General features: G+C 31.9%; 2 protein-coding genes and 1 long non-coding RNA gene across 10 annotated transcripts in view; 1 reads left to right on the top strand and 2 right to left on the bottom strand.

Moving 5' to 3' along the window:
- Window positions 1-1,772: 1,772 nt before the first annotated feature.
- LOC149054806 (wee1-like protein kinase) lies at window positions 1,773-5,006 on the bottom strand. The gene has a single exon (XM_089229207.1). The coding sequence runs from the start codon at window positions 4,027-4,029 to the stop codon at window positions 2,527-2,529; it is 1,503 nt and encodes a 500-aa protein (XP_089085333.1). The 5' UTR covers window positions 4,030-5,006; the 3' UTR covers window positions 1,773-2,526.
- A 361-nt stretch (window positions 5,007-5,367) lies between these two features.
- On the top strand, window positions 5,368-8,301 carry LOC107165418 (uncharacterized). The gene is made up of 3 exons (XR_016192046.1): window positions 5,368-7,282; window positions 7,500-7,740; window positions 7,933-8,301. It is a non-coding gene; the product is annotated as an uncharacterized LOC107165418 (long non-coding RNA).
- LOC107165422 (echinoderm microtubule-associated protein-like 2) overlaps window positions 8,297-18,593 on the bottom strand; it is a 56,479-nt gene continuing 46,182 nt past the window's right edge. For 7 of the 8 annotated variants that reach the window (XM_089229200.1, XM_089229203.1, XM_089229201.1 and 4 more), the window contains 14 exons: window positions 18,167-18,322; window positions 16,536-16,685; window positions 15,984-16,056; window positions 15,801-15,902; window positions 14,978-15,082; window positions 13,444-13,684; window positions 11,977-12,134; window positions 11,291-11,548; window positions 11,086-11,223; window positions 10,876-10,992; window positions 10,672-10,731; window positions 10,097-10,184; window positions 9,783-10,009; window positions 8,297-8,827 (listed from right to left, as the gene is read on the bottom strand). In XM_089229200.1, coding sequence (XP_089085326.1) covers window positions 8,702-8,827; window positions 9,783-10,009; window positions 10,097-10,184; window positions 10,672-10,731; window positions 10,876-10,992; window positions 11,086-11,223; window positions 11,291-11,548; window positions 11,977-12,134; window positions 13,444-13,684; window positions 14,978-15,082; window positions 15,801-15,902; window positions 15,984-16,056; window positions 16,536-16,685; window positions 18,167-18,322 — 1,999 coding nt within the window. In that variant the 3' untranslated portion in view covers window positions 8,297-8,701. The remainder of the gene's footprint in view (window positions 8,828-9,782; window positions 10,010-10,096; window positions 10,185-10,671; window positions 10,732-10,875; window positions 10,993-11,085; window positions 11,224-11,290; window positions 11,549-11,976; window positions 12,135-13,443; window positions 13,685-14,977; window positions 15,083-15,800; window positions 15,903-15,983; window positions 16,057-16,535; window positions 16,686-18,166; window positions 18,323-18,593) is intronic. The other variant, XM_089229202.1, reaches the window with a different exon arrangement.

The following is an 18,593-nucleotide window of genomic DNA, read 5'->3' as shown; positions in this document are numbered from 1 at the left end:
TCAACATTAGATATTAGATAATTTCTTAGTCATAGTTATAAATGTGTTAACAAAATATTTGATTTTCACAACATTGCCTATGTTGTCTATGTTGCCTATGTTGACATTGAGCATGTTGTCTACTCATGTTAGGAATTTATGATATTGGCTAGGGATTTACATTATTATCTAATTTACTTCATGTGCAGTTATGTATATTGATACATGAAGTTTATTCCATTGTGTAATAACAATAAGTATGAATAAATTATATCCAACGAATATTTAATACAATAATTTATTTTTATTTTGCCTTTTTAAAAACTTAATAGTTAATAATTATTATTTTCAATACTGTTAAAAATATTTGTGTGCAATTTTGATTCAACAACATTTTAAATACTATATAAAATCCAGGCTATTGTTAATAGCATTAATGTTAACTTGTCTTAGAATAATATTTATTTTTAACTCGTGCAGATTTTATGTCCTCTGAATCCTTGTTATTTCTTAAAGCTACATTATAAATAATACATGGTAAATATTTTATTGTTGAAAAACAAGTCTTAAAAAATTACAGTTAAATTATTTTCACATTAATATAATTATATTTTGAAACAGCGGCGTAGCCAGGATTTCTTTCGGGAGGGGGCTGATCAATTTTTTACACAGCGGTGCATTAAATACCTATAAGCACGACCGAAGCTATAGAAAACTAACAAAATAAAGATGACAATTTAAAATTAGTAAAATACAATTTAAGACTATTTGAGTGAATATTGTAGACCACTGAAATAATTTTTAAATTTTATTAACATTTCGGGGGGGGGGGGGGCTGCAGCCCCCTCAGCCCTCCCCATGGCTACCCCACTGTTTGGGACTATATATACACAATTTCATAACAATATTTGTGTTAGTGTGTGATTTAATTTTTTGTTTAAAAAATGTTTTGTGTTTGGAATAAAAATCACTATTAATAAGAAAAACCATGGTTAAAAAAATAACTGACTGAATAAAGTGTTTACAATTATAAATCATGAATGATATCAATATCATAACTATTCATAACCTATATTGAGTTTGCTATGATTCTTGTCATTTCTTATTAGAATGAATGGCTTGCATTTTCAATTTCTATTTTTATTTAAAAATTTATTGTTTGAAAACGTTCACTACAGCTAATTTCCTATGTGTTTTCAGTTGCAAATTTATGATTGTGATGGAAATGTATTGCACGATCTAATCTCAAATAATATGAACAGACGTTGCGTAGTCATGGAACTGCATCCCACTCAAGCTATTTATGTTGGAGGAAATGCATATGGCCGCTTACATGTATTTAGCACCAAAAACCAATTTATATAAAGCTCTCTTTTATTAAATTATTTATAGAGGTACTAATACCTAATTAATTATTAGTAATTATTATCAAGCAAGTTAAGTTTAATTAGTTTTTTTTTTTTTTCAAACAAAGCTTAATGTACCTTGTTTTACTTACATATATCATACCTATTGTTTCATCATTATATTATTTAAACTTATTATTTGCAATAAATGATCAAATCAGAGTGAACACGCATCTTAGTTATATTCTTGCTGTCTTCTCATCAATCTAAATTAACCTAAAATCACAATTTTTTCTCTTTCGATCTTAAGTTTTCACACTGGTCCATGGAATGTTACCACATAGAATTTTTCAAAAGGAAAACAAATGAAGAATTTTGATTTGATTTATTCACTTAAATATGCATTTTAATAATTTTAATACAAAATACTGTTTAAAATTACTTATGATTTACATCACCAATCAATTTTTCAATTAATTAAATATTTCTGTTTCTGCCCTAAAATAAATAGGTAACGTAATTATTCTTAGAGTGTATGTTGTATGGCTATATCAAATATTACCATTTTTTTCAATTTTGTCATGGTCAATCACTAATTGGCAGTAAAGTAGCAATAACCACGGATCTACATAACACCACAAGTAAAACGTAATTAAACCTACGTGGGATTATGATGCCATTATTCCAACTTGCAGTTGTGAGTCTAATAAAATGTTTAGATATGATAATAAACATACCTAATAATGACACTCTTCAGGAAAAAATTAAATACTCTTACACAAGACAATTATAAACAAAAATGATTAACAAATATGAGACATTTAATAAAATAATTTAACTATATAATTATACCTAATTCAATAATTATAAAACTATGATACAAAAATATTTATAAATAAGCTATAGTTAAGATTTCAAATCCTTTATAATTTGTTGGTAATTTGATTATTAAATAAGTAACATTTGTGAAAAATGCATTGTCATGTCTTTTCAGTTATAAATTAAAGCAAACATAAAATTAATTATAATAACAAATACCTTAGGGAATGATATTAATCATTCAATATTTTTTAAATTAAATTTAAATGGCGTTTTTTAAAATATCCTAAAAATAACAATTTAAATTGAATTGAGAAGTAAAAATTAAAGTTTTAAATTAATTTTTTTTTATCTATAGTTCAACATTATAAGTTAAATATAATTAAATGTTTTGATTTTCTGTCCAATAGTCTTCCGTTTCTAATAACTGATGGTCTGTATAAATATAATCACTTCTACCTGGTGGCACTGTTCTTGACGGATTTAAATCGATTAACCAAGGTGAAAGAAATTGAGCACTTAATTTTAATGCTTCAATTTCATCTTGATCTTTTATTGCTGCCATTCCTCTGTCGAGCAAAAGATTAACCACTTTAGAAGCACTAGGCCTATTGGTAGGATCCAAGTCGACCATCTTTTTCAGCAATTTTTCAAGACTCGTACTCAAAAATGGAGTTTGAGGTAACGAAAACTCACCATTCCTCAAACGATGCCATTCTGGTCCATTTTTAGGTAAAGGTTTACGAGTTGCTGCCTCGTACACTGTAAGCGCAGTAGAAAACACATCAACTTTCTGCAACTGAGAGTAATCGTCACGTAACAGTTCTTTAGGTAAATAGCGAGAGTCTCCGTCTTCAATGTTTCGGACATCCTCAACGCATATGGTATGACCAAAGTCACCTATCTTGTAAACAATATATTTGTCGACTATGTCTTCCTCGTCATCTAGATCGTTGGCAAACACCACAGACCCATCGGTTGGGCATATCAAAATGTTGGCTGCCTTTATGTCCAAATGTGCAAGTTTTTTGGAATGGATGTGTGCCAGGCCGTTGCACACGTGCCACAACAACTGCCTCAGAGCGCCGTCGCAGAACACATGATCCGACTCGTGGATCATGCGTTCCAGAGTGCCGCCGTGGCAGAACTCCGTTTGGATATAGATGTGGCCCCTCTCGTACCAGGCCGTGAAGTACGACACCAAGTTCGGATGTCGCCCGAACACCGAGTTGGCGTACACCTCTTTGCGCACCATGTACTCGGGGCTCTTGTACATTGTCTGTTTGATTTTTTTAATCGCATACGGTATGCCGTCAAATAGGTTCGTGCACTTGTATATGACGCCGAAACTTCCGGTGGCGATGAACTCGTCCACCCTGAACTCTTCGTTGAAGCGCGACGTCTGCAACTCGCGTATACTGACGTTGGTCATCTTGCCGCTGTCCACCAGACGCCTGACGACGGACGGATGGACGGCCACGGGCGATTTGTGGCCAGGCGGCGTGCACTGTCCCAAGCAGTCGTCGCTGTCCTCGGGACAGGCTGTACTGTCGTCGTTCGATCCGGGACCGCGTTTCTTCCGGTTTTTCAATATGGCGATACCGGTCGGCGTGAACGGATTCACCGACACCCGGAACTCTGGCGCAATTCTGGCGGATCCGAGCTGCCGGGCACGCGGAGCAGTGACGGCCAACAACCGCGGTGTGGACGGAGCCAAACAATCGGCCACTAACCGCGGCGTGGACGGGGCCAGACAGTCGCCGACTAACGATTTCGACGAAGAGGGCGGCAGGCAGTCTGGCAGGACAAATTTGGTCCTCATAAAGTAACAGACGATCGAAAACAAAGCGAGGAAAACGCTCAGATAACCGACGGAAATGTCCATCGTCGCAGTGCTTGTAAACCGCTTTTGGACACTGTTGTTCTTCGCAGGACGTCCGGCTATGAATGGCCAGACGTCACGGCTGTCATGTTTTTTCCCGATACAAACGCGAAACAACTACGACTACGACACACTTCGGAAGTAAACACCAGCAGTCTGCCGAGACGTAGTGTCGTGTGTGAACACCGAACGACGCGCGAACTCGGTCTGAACGCTAAAAGAAGATCGTTTAATATTTAATAATTATATTTTACTGTTCCGTAACGCGATCTTCGACCGCGGGCCCACGCGTTACCGACTACCCGCGAACGTGGACAGGATTTTATCAACATGCGACGAGATCTTTTGTACCGACTTAAAGTTCACCCGAAAATTTGTGGTGTGGTCGACTGCAGTCTGCACTTCTGCAGCAGCGTTCGCCGTTGTCCGATAATAATTCGAAAAAAAAAAAAAACCGATTTTTATAAAAAATTTCTCACGCCGATCATTACCACTGTCCAGTGTCCACTATCACTGTATTATTTAAAATTAAAAATAGCTCGGCAGCTAAAAGATAAAATGTCTTACTGATAATATTGATATTGTGATATCGTTTGTGTTTTTTTTTTTCGTTTTTTGTACTTATTTTAGGTATTTTTAATAAAATAATTTAACATTTAAGAGTTCGGACCACGTGTCATCGCTATCCATCTGTTACTATTTAATTTAGATTTTAGGTATTAGTTATTTAGCTGTGCCGCACGCAGTGTTAAAACGACCAGACGGATGCAAAGTATTCGGTATGAATAGAAAAATGGAAAAAAGGCACAGTGTGTTATTTTATATTTTTCTTCACATCAGACCAAGTATAATATTATATTCAGTGTCGTATTTACTATTTTCTCGGACACGCTAATGGTTTAAGAATAATAAGGTAAGTAGCAAAGACTACGAAAAATATTTTTCCCTAATATGGAAGCTGCTTGGCTTAACTAAAGTAAAACAGCTACCACAACAATACATTTTTTCATTAGATAAACGTAAGTCATGAACAATGTAAGTAAGCAGACAAATTTAAATTGAATGTACCATAGATATGTATAATATGTACTATAAGTATACTTAGGGCTCCTTTTGAATAACGACTAACTCAAAATTTTTTCATCTTCAGTAAATCGACGACCATGATTTTTTTTCTGTGTTTCTCGTACTAGTAGTCGAGTAAACATGGATGCCGCAGGTGTCATTTTCCTAAGGAATTTATCCAAGAAAGTTCCCGCTGCTTGTAACCTGCTTTTAAAAAGTTTTTGTCTACTTCCATTTCGTCTACATTTTTTCATCAGTTGATTGGCAATAGTATACAATTTTTTACATTTTGGTGTTAGATGACTACATTTTATAACACCTATCTGTTTTAATAAACCTATTATAAATCATTGAAAACATAAAAAAAATATTAATTAATGTATCATAATAATATTATAATATATGAAGCTTAAATAATTCTAATGGCCAGTATCTTTTTTCTTTGTTTCTCGGTTTTTAAATTGTGCTGATATTTTAGTGATATTACAAAGCAAGCCGTTAACGTCATCTGCATAGCAAAGCAAATCATATTTGATAGTCATGTTGTCATAGCGTTAAATATAGGCAAATAGCAAGTATTTAGTTATACTTGTAGTGTAATAGTTTTAATTATTTTTGAACATCAAAATTACAAAATAAGCAAATGCAAAATCATAACTAAATGCTATAGGTAATATATCATTGAGCAATATAAATGAAATATAAACTGTATAAAGCTAGGTGTTATGTATTATTAGGTACGTAATATGTATATTTAAAAAAAAAATTCAAACTATTATGTATATACGAGGGAACAGAGATGGGGTACCTAATACATCAAATCCAGATAAGTCAAGGCAGGTTAACTTCTTCAAAATCAATTTCAGAGTTTAAGTGTAGTGATTCTTTACAAGAAGGTGAATCACCTGCTATAATAAAATTGTATTTCACATAATTGCAATAGATATCTAATATAAGTCAGTTTTCCAAAGTTTAATACATACGTCATAATTAATTTTTAAGATAAAAATTATTATTTTACTTGCAGGAATATGTAGTGTAGGATATGAATTACACTTCAATCTTTCGGTCCCAGGACTTAAACAATCACTTGTGAAATGTGCCCCACAAATTCTTTTCTTGTTGTACATAATTTGAAGATCTTCATGCTCTGACCCAGCAATTTCTGTCCATTCCCTCAATCGGATAGGATAACGTCTTACATTCGGAAACCGATGAGATATAACATCTAATATTATAACAAAAGGTGGTAATGTAGTTAATATGGAGTTGGGCTTATTCAAGCCAACAATTTAAAATTTATAATTACCTATTAAGTTATGAAAGGAAGTTGTTTTGAATACCTAAATTAAATTATGGTAGGTACCCGAGTAAAACTTAATAGTATAAAATTGCATAACAATACTAACCTTTAGCTTTGCATCCCTTCATACAACATTGGTATAATACCATTGTGTAAGACCGAATGAATTAAACTGTTTAAGTAAAAATATAATAAAGTAAATACACGGGACACGCACAAAATGTTAGATCTGAAACAGTTCAGTAGGTTCACGTGGCTACTGACTTTCGTTCATAGATTATTAGATTAGTATAATACAACGGTTTACTGTTAACGATAAAATATTACAAACGTTGAAATATAGTTATAAGCGCATGCGCAGTATGGATCACATTATGTGGCGTGACCGGTGTTTGGTAGACATTACTAGACGGACCTTATTATTGTATGTGAGTGAGACCAGCCTTGGATGTACCACCAGAAGATATGGACTCTCTCTGAACCCCTCTGTTCATTGGTATTCAAGTGATATCAATAGTAAGTTAATTATATTATTTATGTAATTGTTTTATAAATATGTATAATCTGGAAAAAAATCTAATGGTTTGTGTTATAATATCTTCAACTGTTTGTATTTACAATATAATATTATCTCAATGTTATTGAATGTTGATTTAAAACAGAATGAAATAATATCAATATTGACCGGTCGACTGACTTAGGTGTCAAAAATATATCTAAAGTTATTTATTTTTTTATGGAACGACTTTCAATCTACAGGAGGGTTTGTTTTTTTTTAAAATGGCTATGCTAATTTGTGATATAAAAGACTTTGTTCTATCCAACTATGCATTGAAAAATTAAGATTTCTATTTCAAACAAAGATAATAATATAATAAGTATACTCAGGTGTGTATTTATTTATACATGGAATATATTAGAATAATTAATATTAAGTGTTAAAAAATAAATTAATGACAATATTCCCATGATGTTTGGATTGAAGCGTGTCATTATAGTTTGAATTGAACCAAAACTATTTGTTGTTAAATGTAGTCATCATTATTGTGAGATGTTTATTTGAGTGTACCTGCCTAATCATATTATACCTATATTATACTTACAGCTGAAACATGAATACTGAAGCCGTAATAAAGCGTTATTTGACAAATATTATTGGACACGTTGAGGAGGAAAAATATTTCTCCTTTATGGGAAAAATATAAAATCATTTAAATATGTTGAGAGCATTCCATCTATGGTTCAAATTTCAAACTTTCATCACCACAACAAATGTACTAAAAACCATCACATTTTGTTTGTTGCATACATTTTTTGTCAACAATCAGAATTATAACTTACTATGGGTAAATATTATAATTAAAATTTACCAAATTTAAAAAAGAAATCAAATATTTTGCAGCAGCTCGTTTAAGAAAAACACGTTTTTCACTTAAGGCTGTTGGAAATCTGTGGGTTATGATTTGCCATATTTCCGGTCAACTAACAATATTCATGAGTATGATTTACAAATAATGGACAGGGTTTCTTTTTTTCAGGAAGTCTTATATGACTGCATAATAGTCCAGAAAGTTATGCTTGGTGAATATAAGCATGCTATTAAAATTTATGAATCCAAATTTGGCAAGAAGAAGGCATCGAGTTGAAGGGCATCGGTCTTTGGATTATACCGGAAATAATTTGATGGTTCCAGTAGAAAATCAGAACACCGACATCAATTTTTCAACAAATTAACCTTCATCAACCGGTGGTTGAAACCCTGGAACTACAATTATTTCAGATTGTTGGAAGGTACCTATTTTTAATGAACCTGTTAAAAATGTATTAACTCTTAAGTCTTAAACATTATTCAATAATCCGAGGTGTACAACACTTATTATTACATAATAAAAACAGCAAACATTGAACTATAGACACAAAATATTACGTTTGTTTATTTAAAAAAAAACACAAAAGTACAATATAATTATAATATTGTTATAATATTAATACAATTCGACGAAAAAAAAACGAGTGATAATTATGATAATAATAATAATGTATTATTCTATGAATAATTGTCGACATAACATTGAAAGTGTAATAACGAATAATATAGAACATTTGAATAACACAAACACATTGAACACTTACTGTATTTGTGCTAAAGTGAATATTATTAAAAATATGTACTAAACAATAATAAATATAATAATGGATTCAATAATTAATATTTTTCTCGTAATAAGTGAAGAATCATTTGAATGATAATAGTGATGATAATAATTGTAATAATAATAAGAATGATAAGATTCAGTTAACGCTCTTTTATATGATTTCCCATTGTAGGACGCTGGTGTCTTTGCCACCAATCGATATCAGTCTGGAATCGTCGTGCAAGAAAGTCACGTTTGTCACATGACTGCTGTGGCCTCCATACACGTGGCACAGCGACTGAGGAATACAAATAAAAAATCATTATACAGTGAAGAGTAGTAATATTATAATAATACTGCCATCAAATTTATGCGGTTTAGCCAAAGTGAACAGTTTGTTGTTAACCTCTATTTGATAATTACCACACAATATTTATCTAGAAATTTTAATTATTTCTAAAGAACTTAATGAGCAAATTACCGTATGAAATTATTAAAGCTTTTAAAATAATTGTTTTAACAAAAATTTAATGTAAAAATTAGAAACGTAAACATTAATAATGACATTCACTGTTCGAATGTTAACAAATTATACCGGTGATTCTTTAATCATTGAACACTCATTATTTTACACATATTATTTTACATAGTTTCAAGTTGTTAAAAAACAAATGTTTTTATTAAATAATTATATTTTTAAATATTTTTTATCCTTATAATTGTTTAAGGTTTTTACTTTTTTGAATTACAACATAAGTTTTAATTTCATATTCCAAAACAGAATGTTTTTCTAAGTATTTTGATTCATAAAAATCGAATTTAGGACGAGTAGCTTATAAGTTATAAGTATTTAAAGTTTAGACAAGCGGAGTAGTGGACAAACATTTTGCGGAGTAACCACATACCACTCCACTCTGCCAATCTCTAAACTTTAAATACTTATAACTCATAAACTACTCGTCCTAAATTTAATTTTTATGAAACAAAATACTTAGAAAAATATTCTGCTTTGGAATATGAAATTAAAACTCTATGTTGTCATTCAAAAAAGTAAAAAACTTAAAAAATTATAAGGATAAAAAATATTAAAAAATAACTTTTTTTTAATAAAAACTTTGGTTTTTGAACAACTTGAAACTATGTAAAAAAATATTTTAAAAAACATTAGTAATTTTTGAAATAATGAGTGTTCAATGATGAAAGAATCACCCGGTATGCTCAGGTACTTTATATTCATTATCTTTGTTGCTTACCTTAGGTTGTTTGACCGGATATGAATACAGTTTCACTTTACCAAAGTCGTCTCCTGTTGCCATCAGCTTGGATCCGTTTGATCGTTCACATGCATTAACATCGGTGCCATCAGCACCTTCGGGCCATATTCCGATGGAGGTGAATGTCAGTACGCAAGAGTTGGTTGCCCATGCAGTGTCCCTAAGTTGAGTGCTGTGAGTGACTTGACGACAAACTTTCACTTTCCCTAGATGGAAAGAAAAATGTATTTAACATTAACAATCAGACTACAATACATTTGATTTTACATTAAATTAAAAAAAGTGGTACATACAATATAACAACTCGTAGTCTCCTGAGTTACTGCGCAGGTGCTCGTTATCCTTTGACCAATCCAAATGAGTGATAAAGCTAGAATGGCCCTAATTTAATAAAAACAAAATTAATATAATCAAATCAATTTCTATTACAAATAATATGTGCACAGTGCACACCTAACACACAGAAAATATTATATCTCTGTTAACGTTGGCAAAAATAGTTAATGGATTCAATTTTTTAACAGCCATTAAACTATTACTGATTACAAAGCATACAAAGTACAAACTCAACATCAATACATGTACCAACACATTGATACATTTATAAAATGTATACCAACGGCAGTAAATCAAATAATTTATATAAAATACTAAACAATTTACAACATTAATTATTTTTATAAAAAAAAAACATTAAAACAAAAAATGTTAACCTACTGCAAATTAAAGTGCATATTAATATTGATTAACCACTAATCATACAATTTTATTCATCCAATATATCTTTTCTATACATTAACATTTTTTATCTCTACAAAAACATCTACATGCATCAACACTCGGCTCTACACTGGCAACCTACACCTACCGACATCTTGTCAATAATAGCACCGGTGCTACACCTTCTGCGACGTTTATCTTCCCAACACTAGACATTGAGTGAATTCAACAGAAATAATTATGTGAAATGGGTTGTGAGGTAAAGGATAGTAGAGGTATACAATTTGATACAGTCATAAGAGCACATAAGATTTAGATGCACAATAAACAATATTTAGACTACAATACTCACAGTGCATCGTCCTAGACGAGTGTAATGTCTGGCACCATCTGTGACTTGATATATGTAGATATAGTTGTCCCTGGAACCAAGAGCAAGTAGTGTGCCGTCTGGGGAGAATTTCGCAACCTTCAAATGACAATAAACAACTTAATGATTACAAATTTGATTACAGCTGGTAAGTTTTTACATTCTAATTATTTACACTGAAATTTTGCATACCTGTATTGGTTCGTTCCCGTCGACATGAGTTGAATAAATTTCTCGTGTTTCTGAATTCATGACAATCCATTTTCCAGACACACAACCAACAATGATTATTCGACCATCGCTAGAGAATGCAGCCGACTGTGCTTGTTCCTATAAATTATGTACAGATGTGATGTAGGTATGAAATGTAAAATTAATTAAACTATAAAATACTAACTGCAATGTCTTTACTCCATACGACAGAGCGAGACAACGAGTCCCAAAGCTGGACAATGCGATCAAAACCGGCTGTGAGAAATTGAGCTAATGTGGGATGAGGACATAATGCCCACAGTTCATCGGTGTGGCCCAAGACAGCAGGGCTGAAGCCCATCGACAATGAACCAATCAATATGCAATTACGGGTGGATCCAACTAGCAATTGTGATCCGCGGCCTTCAGACACTGTACGAATACCACCCAAGTGTTCAGCAACCTGTTCAAATGAAAAAAATAACTAACATTTCTAAATCATATGAAATCATTACAATATAAAATAATAAATAAGGTACCTATCAATGTAATTAAATAATTTCTATAAAAAATACCTAAGGTATTCAAAAAAAACATTTTACTTACTGCTATTTATTTATAGGTAGTATATTATACTCAGATATTTTCAAACCAGTTTTAAAATCATATTAAATAATATATAATTGTCAATTGAAAAAAATAAACTGGTTTAGCTTATTTTTAATCCATAAAGCATGTGAGAACATACGATTAACAATTTTTTTGGTATCAACAGAGTCAATACAACATATTAAGTTGTTCATAAATTGTGAATAAAACATGTATGTGAAGGGAGAAGGGTCGAATACTGATATGTTGATGGAAATAACTATAATAACAATAATATCTTACTTGTGCTTCATATCCAGTGGGATGCATCGAAGAATCAAACTGGATCAGTTTACCGTCCTTGCCACCTCCAGTTATAATGCTGCCCTCTTTCAACACACAGATGGAAAACACTGATCCTTCATGTACGTTTCGGGCAACTTTAATGATATTATTTGTGCCTGTTTGGAGAGAAAGTTTGTAATAATTTCACAACAAAACTATAACTTGGTGTGTAAAATAAACTGAACATTTTAACTACCAAATAAGGAGCAGTGATTTTTCCTCTAACTGTACGTTTGCCTTAACATTTGTGGGGTGGGGGTGTTCTAATACAAAAATCATTAAAAAAATTTAACATCATTGCAGCTAACTTGGTCTAAATTGTCTAAATTGATTGGATATCGACGATAAATACCTATAATGTCTATACCTAATACCAGTGTTGGGTAGTAACGTAACGAAAATAATGCGTTACCGTAACGGCTTTACTTTACTTGTAACGCGTTACGTAATTTCATTAGAATTATTTCCAAGTAACGAAAATGTAATGGAAATTACTTTTGATAAGTAATTTTTATTGAATAATGCGTTACAGTTTCGAATTATTAAGTACCTACCTTTTGCGAATTGAAAAAAAAAAATGTCTATAATGAGGGTATTATTATGTTTACCAATGTAGTTTAGTAATATACTATATATATTGATTAAAGCTCCTTATACAGTTGATCTCACAATTTTGAATTCAATGACATTAGTAAAGAATATTTTTATTAAATAAAACACAGCTTTACCATCCAGTGCTTCTGTAGAGCGATTATTCTGTGTTTCAGGGGACATTTGTTCTAAAAAAAGGTCGCGTATGAGTGATAAAAACCTTGAAGATACACTATTGTGTAAAGTTAATTTAAAACATAAATAAATATAAAATAATAATATTGTATTATATTAATTATAGTATATTGATTTCTTATCAAATTATATCTATTTACTATAGGTAATGTATTTCTAGTAACATTATTGCCAGGCAAAATGATAATATTGTTAAGAAATATAAAAAAATTATTTTTCTTTTTTGTGACGAGACACGAGAAAGTAATGAGTTACTTTTGAAAAGTAAAGTAATTTTATTAGAGTAACGAATAAAGTAACTTTATTACTTTTTAAAAGTAATTTACCCAACACTGACTAACACCTACCTATGCAGTGACGCCCAGACAGGTTAGCAAATAGGTACCTATATTGCAACTCTGTATGTCATCAAGGGGCGGGGGGAGTAAATCACTGGTGTCATAGGCTCATAGGAAAGTTTATAAATGTATAATACAAAATATGAATGTAGTCTATATTTTAATTTCTGCAAGTGAAAACTTTTTTTAAATAAAAGATGGGAGGACGGGTTGTTTTTAAACTGTATAATATTCACTCTGCAGACACCCCAGTGTGCACCGCTGTACCCACGCTATATACCTATATAGTTCAGGTACTCACCGCGTCCCCATATGACTACGGATCCGTTCGAGTCTCCAGACAAGATGTCTCCATTCTGCGTGAACGCCAAACACGTCACATATTTGGGACGGTCGCGAGTGGTCTCGAATATCCCGTTGCGCTTGTAAAGGGTACCGCCGGCATCCAGTGTCCAGAAACTGATGTGACCCTTGCCACAGGTGACGATCTGGTTGCGCTCCAATGGATGGAATTCCGCAGCCACCACGGTATCCATAGAACACTGTACGAATCCAATAAATACGAATGCAATTGCGAATATTGTTGTATTATGCAACTATACAGGGTGTCCCACGGAGATATGACAAATTAAATAACTTTTGTTCTAATCAATATGTTTTAAAAATTTCTTTTAAATATAATTCATAGACACTTGCGCCTACATTTTTTTTTCGAAATATTCGATATAGCCAATTTGTAAATTTGATTTTCAGAAAAATGTATATATCGTAAAAACTAAAAACACTTATTTAAGTCAAATGGCTGATTTTTAAAAAAATTTTTAAATATCAATATTTTCGTTAAAGAAAATACAATCTAGTTTATGTTAGAAACATTTTAATTTCAAAAAATATTTTATATGAACATTTTATAGGTCATGTTAAAATCCAATTAATTTTTTATTGTACTTATCTACTATTTTATTATAATAATATTATTTGGTCAATAAACTCATTTTTTGAAATTAAAATGTAATTCATAGGTTACTAGGCGAAAATATTGATACTTAAAAAAAATTTTAAAAAATCAGCCATTTGACTTAAATAAGTGTTTTTACCAAATACATTTTTCTGAAAATCAGATTTACAAATTGGCTATAATATTGAATATTTCGAACAACATTTTTATCAATTTTTAAGTTTCTTATTTTCAGTATTAAAAATAAAAAATGTATTATAAAAATGTAGTGCAAGTGTATGAATTATATTTAAAAGAATTTTTTTTTAAACATTGATTAGAACAAAAGTTATCTCATTTGTCAGATCTCCGTGGAACATCCTATTGTGGAGACGACGAAAACGAATTATATGAAACTACACGAGATCGCTGTCGGCGATTTCATGTACGAACTAGAAAAGGGTATATTACACGGGTGCAGGCCACTGATCTTAATTTTGGGAGCCACAAATTTATGAAGCTAATTTGAAGCGAGCCGCATTGAAATTAAGAGACGTTTATAAAATTGTCAATAAAATAAAAACACATTTTTTCATTTTGTATCAAATAAGGGGAAATTTTTTACTTTTCAAAAGTGCTTTTCATATTATATTTATTAATTGTACTGTAAGCTCGGTGGTGTCAAGAGCCGCACAAGATTGACTCGCAAGTCACATGGTACATTAACCATATACCTATTACACTGGAGAAAGTTAGAATCGGATGGCGAGTAACCGTATGCTGCAAGAACGTTGCCAAGACGACAGAAGAATAAAGAAAAAAATGAAATTGACGTAACCCGCTAGGTGGAACGATTGTGACTAATAATATGGTAATTGTTATTGACGATTCCACTGACCTTGGTCTCCGTGATCTTGTGACCCTTTTCGTTCTTCTGCCAATCCCACACGGATATGTTATGATCGTTTCCCTCGTCGATGGCGCACAAAAGGCTACCGCCGTCCTGCGTGTCAAAAACGAAAATGTGTGTTTAAAAAATAATAATTAATATACGTAACGATGAACAGGGTGATTTTTTAACCATGTTCATTCTATTTTTATGGTTAGATTATGCTTGTAATAAAATACAGATTTTTGGAATTTTTAAATACACTCGAAGATCATTTTTCGAATCATTGACATTTTTTGTACCACTTAAGGATGATCCTGTGACAATACTGACTTCAGTTCGGCAGTTGGTCAAATAGGAACCTCTTTTTTTTTATTAATTAGCAGATTTGTTTTTTTAGAATTTTGATCTATCTAAATCAAAATTCAAGCTAGTAGTGTTAAGTAATGTATAGGTAACTTTTTATTCCCTATATATGTCTATGGTAATGGGTTAAGTATACGATTTCAAAATTTTAACAATTACTACTGTTGATTTATCAATATAAATGATTTGTAAAAATTAGTAAAATAAATAATATACAACATCTATCCTTATTAGTTATTAGTATAAAGATTTTACTAACTCAGAACTTGTTGGTTAGGTGTAGCAAAAAAAAATATTAGAAATTCGAAAATAAGATCTTTTACTTAAAAATTCTAAAAATCAGAATTTGAATTAATGTACTGTTAAAGGGAAAAATGGAGGCGAGCATACTTAAAAAATCAGTTTGTATATATAAATCGTGTCGTAGAGCCTGATAACTGCTGACAAAAATTCCGATTAGACTTACCGCTTTGGAAAACGACAGACAGCTGATGGACCGTTCGAACTCGCCCAATCCCAGCACGACCACCGTTGCTAAGCTGACCGAATTCCAAACTCGGATGTGAGGCTAAAACAACGATTGGAGAAAAAACACGTTTAATGATATTTACGTTCATTATCTCGACAGATTCTGTCACATTCGTCTTACTTTTCCCTCGCGGTTATCGTGTCCGGCGGTCTGGCCAGTAGCCACCAAAAGCTTGTTGGGGTGAATCGCCAAACTGAAAAATAAATCAAAACGAAATGTTTAAATTATTATGTAGATGATACTCGACATCGCTATTATACTCGTGAGACGACGTTGTTCCCAGATGTCTATTAAATAATCTCATCGAAGACCAGAAAAAATAAGAAGTTGATGTTGGAAATCAAATTGCCTATTATTAAGGAATAACAGGAGAACAAAATACGATCTACGTTATGAGAACAAAAAAGTAAAAATACATAACATTTTAAATTCAAATTTTGATTGTTCAATAAAATACAATTTTGTCACATTTCGTTTGAAATAGTTTTTTTTTGTGATTTTCTATGATGGACCAGAGCGAAAATGGTACAGCAAATTTTACGAGGGCTAACTTATTCTATACAAAAAAAAAAAAATCAGTTTTGGATGCTGAAACCAATATCAGCGGCACGCCCGAAAACTCTATATAATCTAACAACACTGGAAACCACACTGCGGTATAATAAACGTTACCATTTGATGTCGTCTGTGTGTCCCAAATAGTGTCTCTGGCTTTGTTCTTCGACGTTGTATAGCACGGCCACAGAGGCCACGAAGTACACCATTTCGCCGGTGGGCAACAAGTATAAGTTGGAACGGCAGTCTTTTCCTCTGTACCCATAACTGTATAGAGTTGAACGATTAAGGAAAACAATAATAATATAACCACTATTCACGTCGGTACAGAATAATAGAGTTGTTTAACATTTCGGGACAAACGTGTGCAGTGAAACCTCTTTATAGCCGATCCCCATACCTACAAGTATGGCGACGGCCATCGTAAATTATGTGAGATGGGGGTTACTGGGTAGGTGGGTAGGCACTGTTAAATTCGATAATCGCCATACTGCATTTTTTGTAACTCGGCGCCACTGGGTCTGTAGCGCGGACATCATAAAGAGAATTACGACATAATGTCCACTATATATTATAGGAGGAATATTTTCCCACGGATCCACAGATGTTTGTGCCGGAGAATTTAGAAGTGTCCGCTATTCACTAGCGAAGGTAAACATAGATCGTACTATTATAGGTACAGTAAGTGGTATATGGTTATATTTTTTATTTTTTACCCCAAAATATACTAAAATGTCTTATTTTGGTTTTTATGATTTTATCGTAGAAAAAAAGTATATGCAATTCAGGTATATTTAGGGCAATTTTAGCGCAACAATGTTGAATTTTCATTATCACATATATAAAATAATCACTATCTCTAACAGTCTATTTATTTTATCAATAAATTAAAGAATCACTGACGACGGTAAATAATGCATTATAAAATGTGCTGATTTGCTATAAACAAACCGAATTGTTTTTTTTTTATGTAATAAATTATGGTTATATGACGATATAATTGTTATTTATTATTGGCTTAAATGCTTAATGCATATTTTAAACGATTTTTAAAAGGCAAATTTATTTTATTTTATTTATCTGTAATATTATATAGATTATAGAGTGCATTTCGCGAATAAGTTAATTACTATAATTTTCTATTCTCTTTTTCTAGGTACCGAAAACATATATGACGAATACACACAGCGTGTCATTAATTCATTATTAATCATTAATAGTAATATACTTTTAAATCCAAAATACTATGTAATTTCGTTTTAAGTAGCCACAACATGTCAATTGCGCACCTAATAGTATATAATTATAACACGATAAACTCGCAGGTATTATTAAGGTCCGCAATTCACAGAAAAGTCAAAAAATCATATTATTATATTATTGTCTGCCATGGTCTCGAGGCGAAAACATCATAATGTTATACAAACACATAGGGTCATCAAATCCATAATATTTACATCAAAATACGAAATTGTCGTTTGAAAGTGGTGAAAAAAATCTACTCGATTTCGAAAAAAAAAATAATAGTATTGTCAAGATCAGACAGTAATGAAAATATTAAAGTTAGCACCTACCTAATAGCTACTACCTATACTTGATATTATTTAAAAAAAGTAAATAAAATTTTTCAACAGTTCAGCTCTATATAGGTACCTACTTTAAAAATATATCACGTAATGTAATAATTATTTTGTATAATATAATATAATATCATGTATGGGCTCGTCTTGTACAGTGAAAAAGGATACACCCAATCGAGTTTTAGCTTGGACGAAGGAGCGGTGGCCACTTTGGTGATGTCGTAGGACGCGATCTCGGCAGTCGGAGCGTACAGGTTGATGGGACGTCCGCGCAGGAACATCCGTACGCTGCCCTCCTCTTCATTGTACGTAGCGTCACGCGTACTGCAAAAAACAAGCACAATTATTATTATTATTATTGCTCAATATATTGTATAGGTATATTCAACATAATAGAAGGAACGAACAAATAAACAAATCATAACAATAGTAATCAAATTGTCGAACTTTAGTATATACCTAAGAGTATTGGTGATGTCCTGCAGAAAGTCAAAAACAATACTTAAATATATATATATATATAATTATAATACACATTATATCATACCTATATAAAGTTCTTATAATAATACTTAATATCTCTTTGTATTTTTGA

Source organism: Diuraphis noxia, unplaced genomic scaffold, assembly GCF_037042655.1.
Source record: "Diuraphis noxia isolate RWA-SAM2 unplaced genomic scaffold, SU_Dnox_SAM2 contig0005, whole genome shotgun sequence".
NCBI lineage: Eukaryota > Metazoa > Arthropoda > Insecta > Hemiptera > Aphididae > Diuraphis > Diuraphis noxia.
Note: the sequence above shows the minus strand (reverse complement) of the source record. Positions and strands in the feature narration are given on the sequence as shown.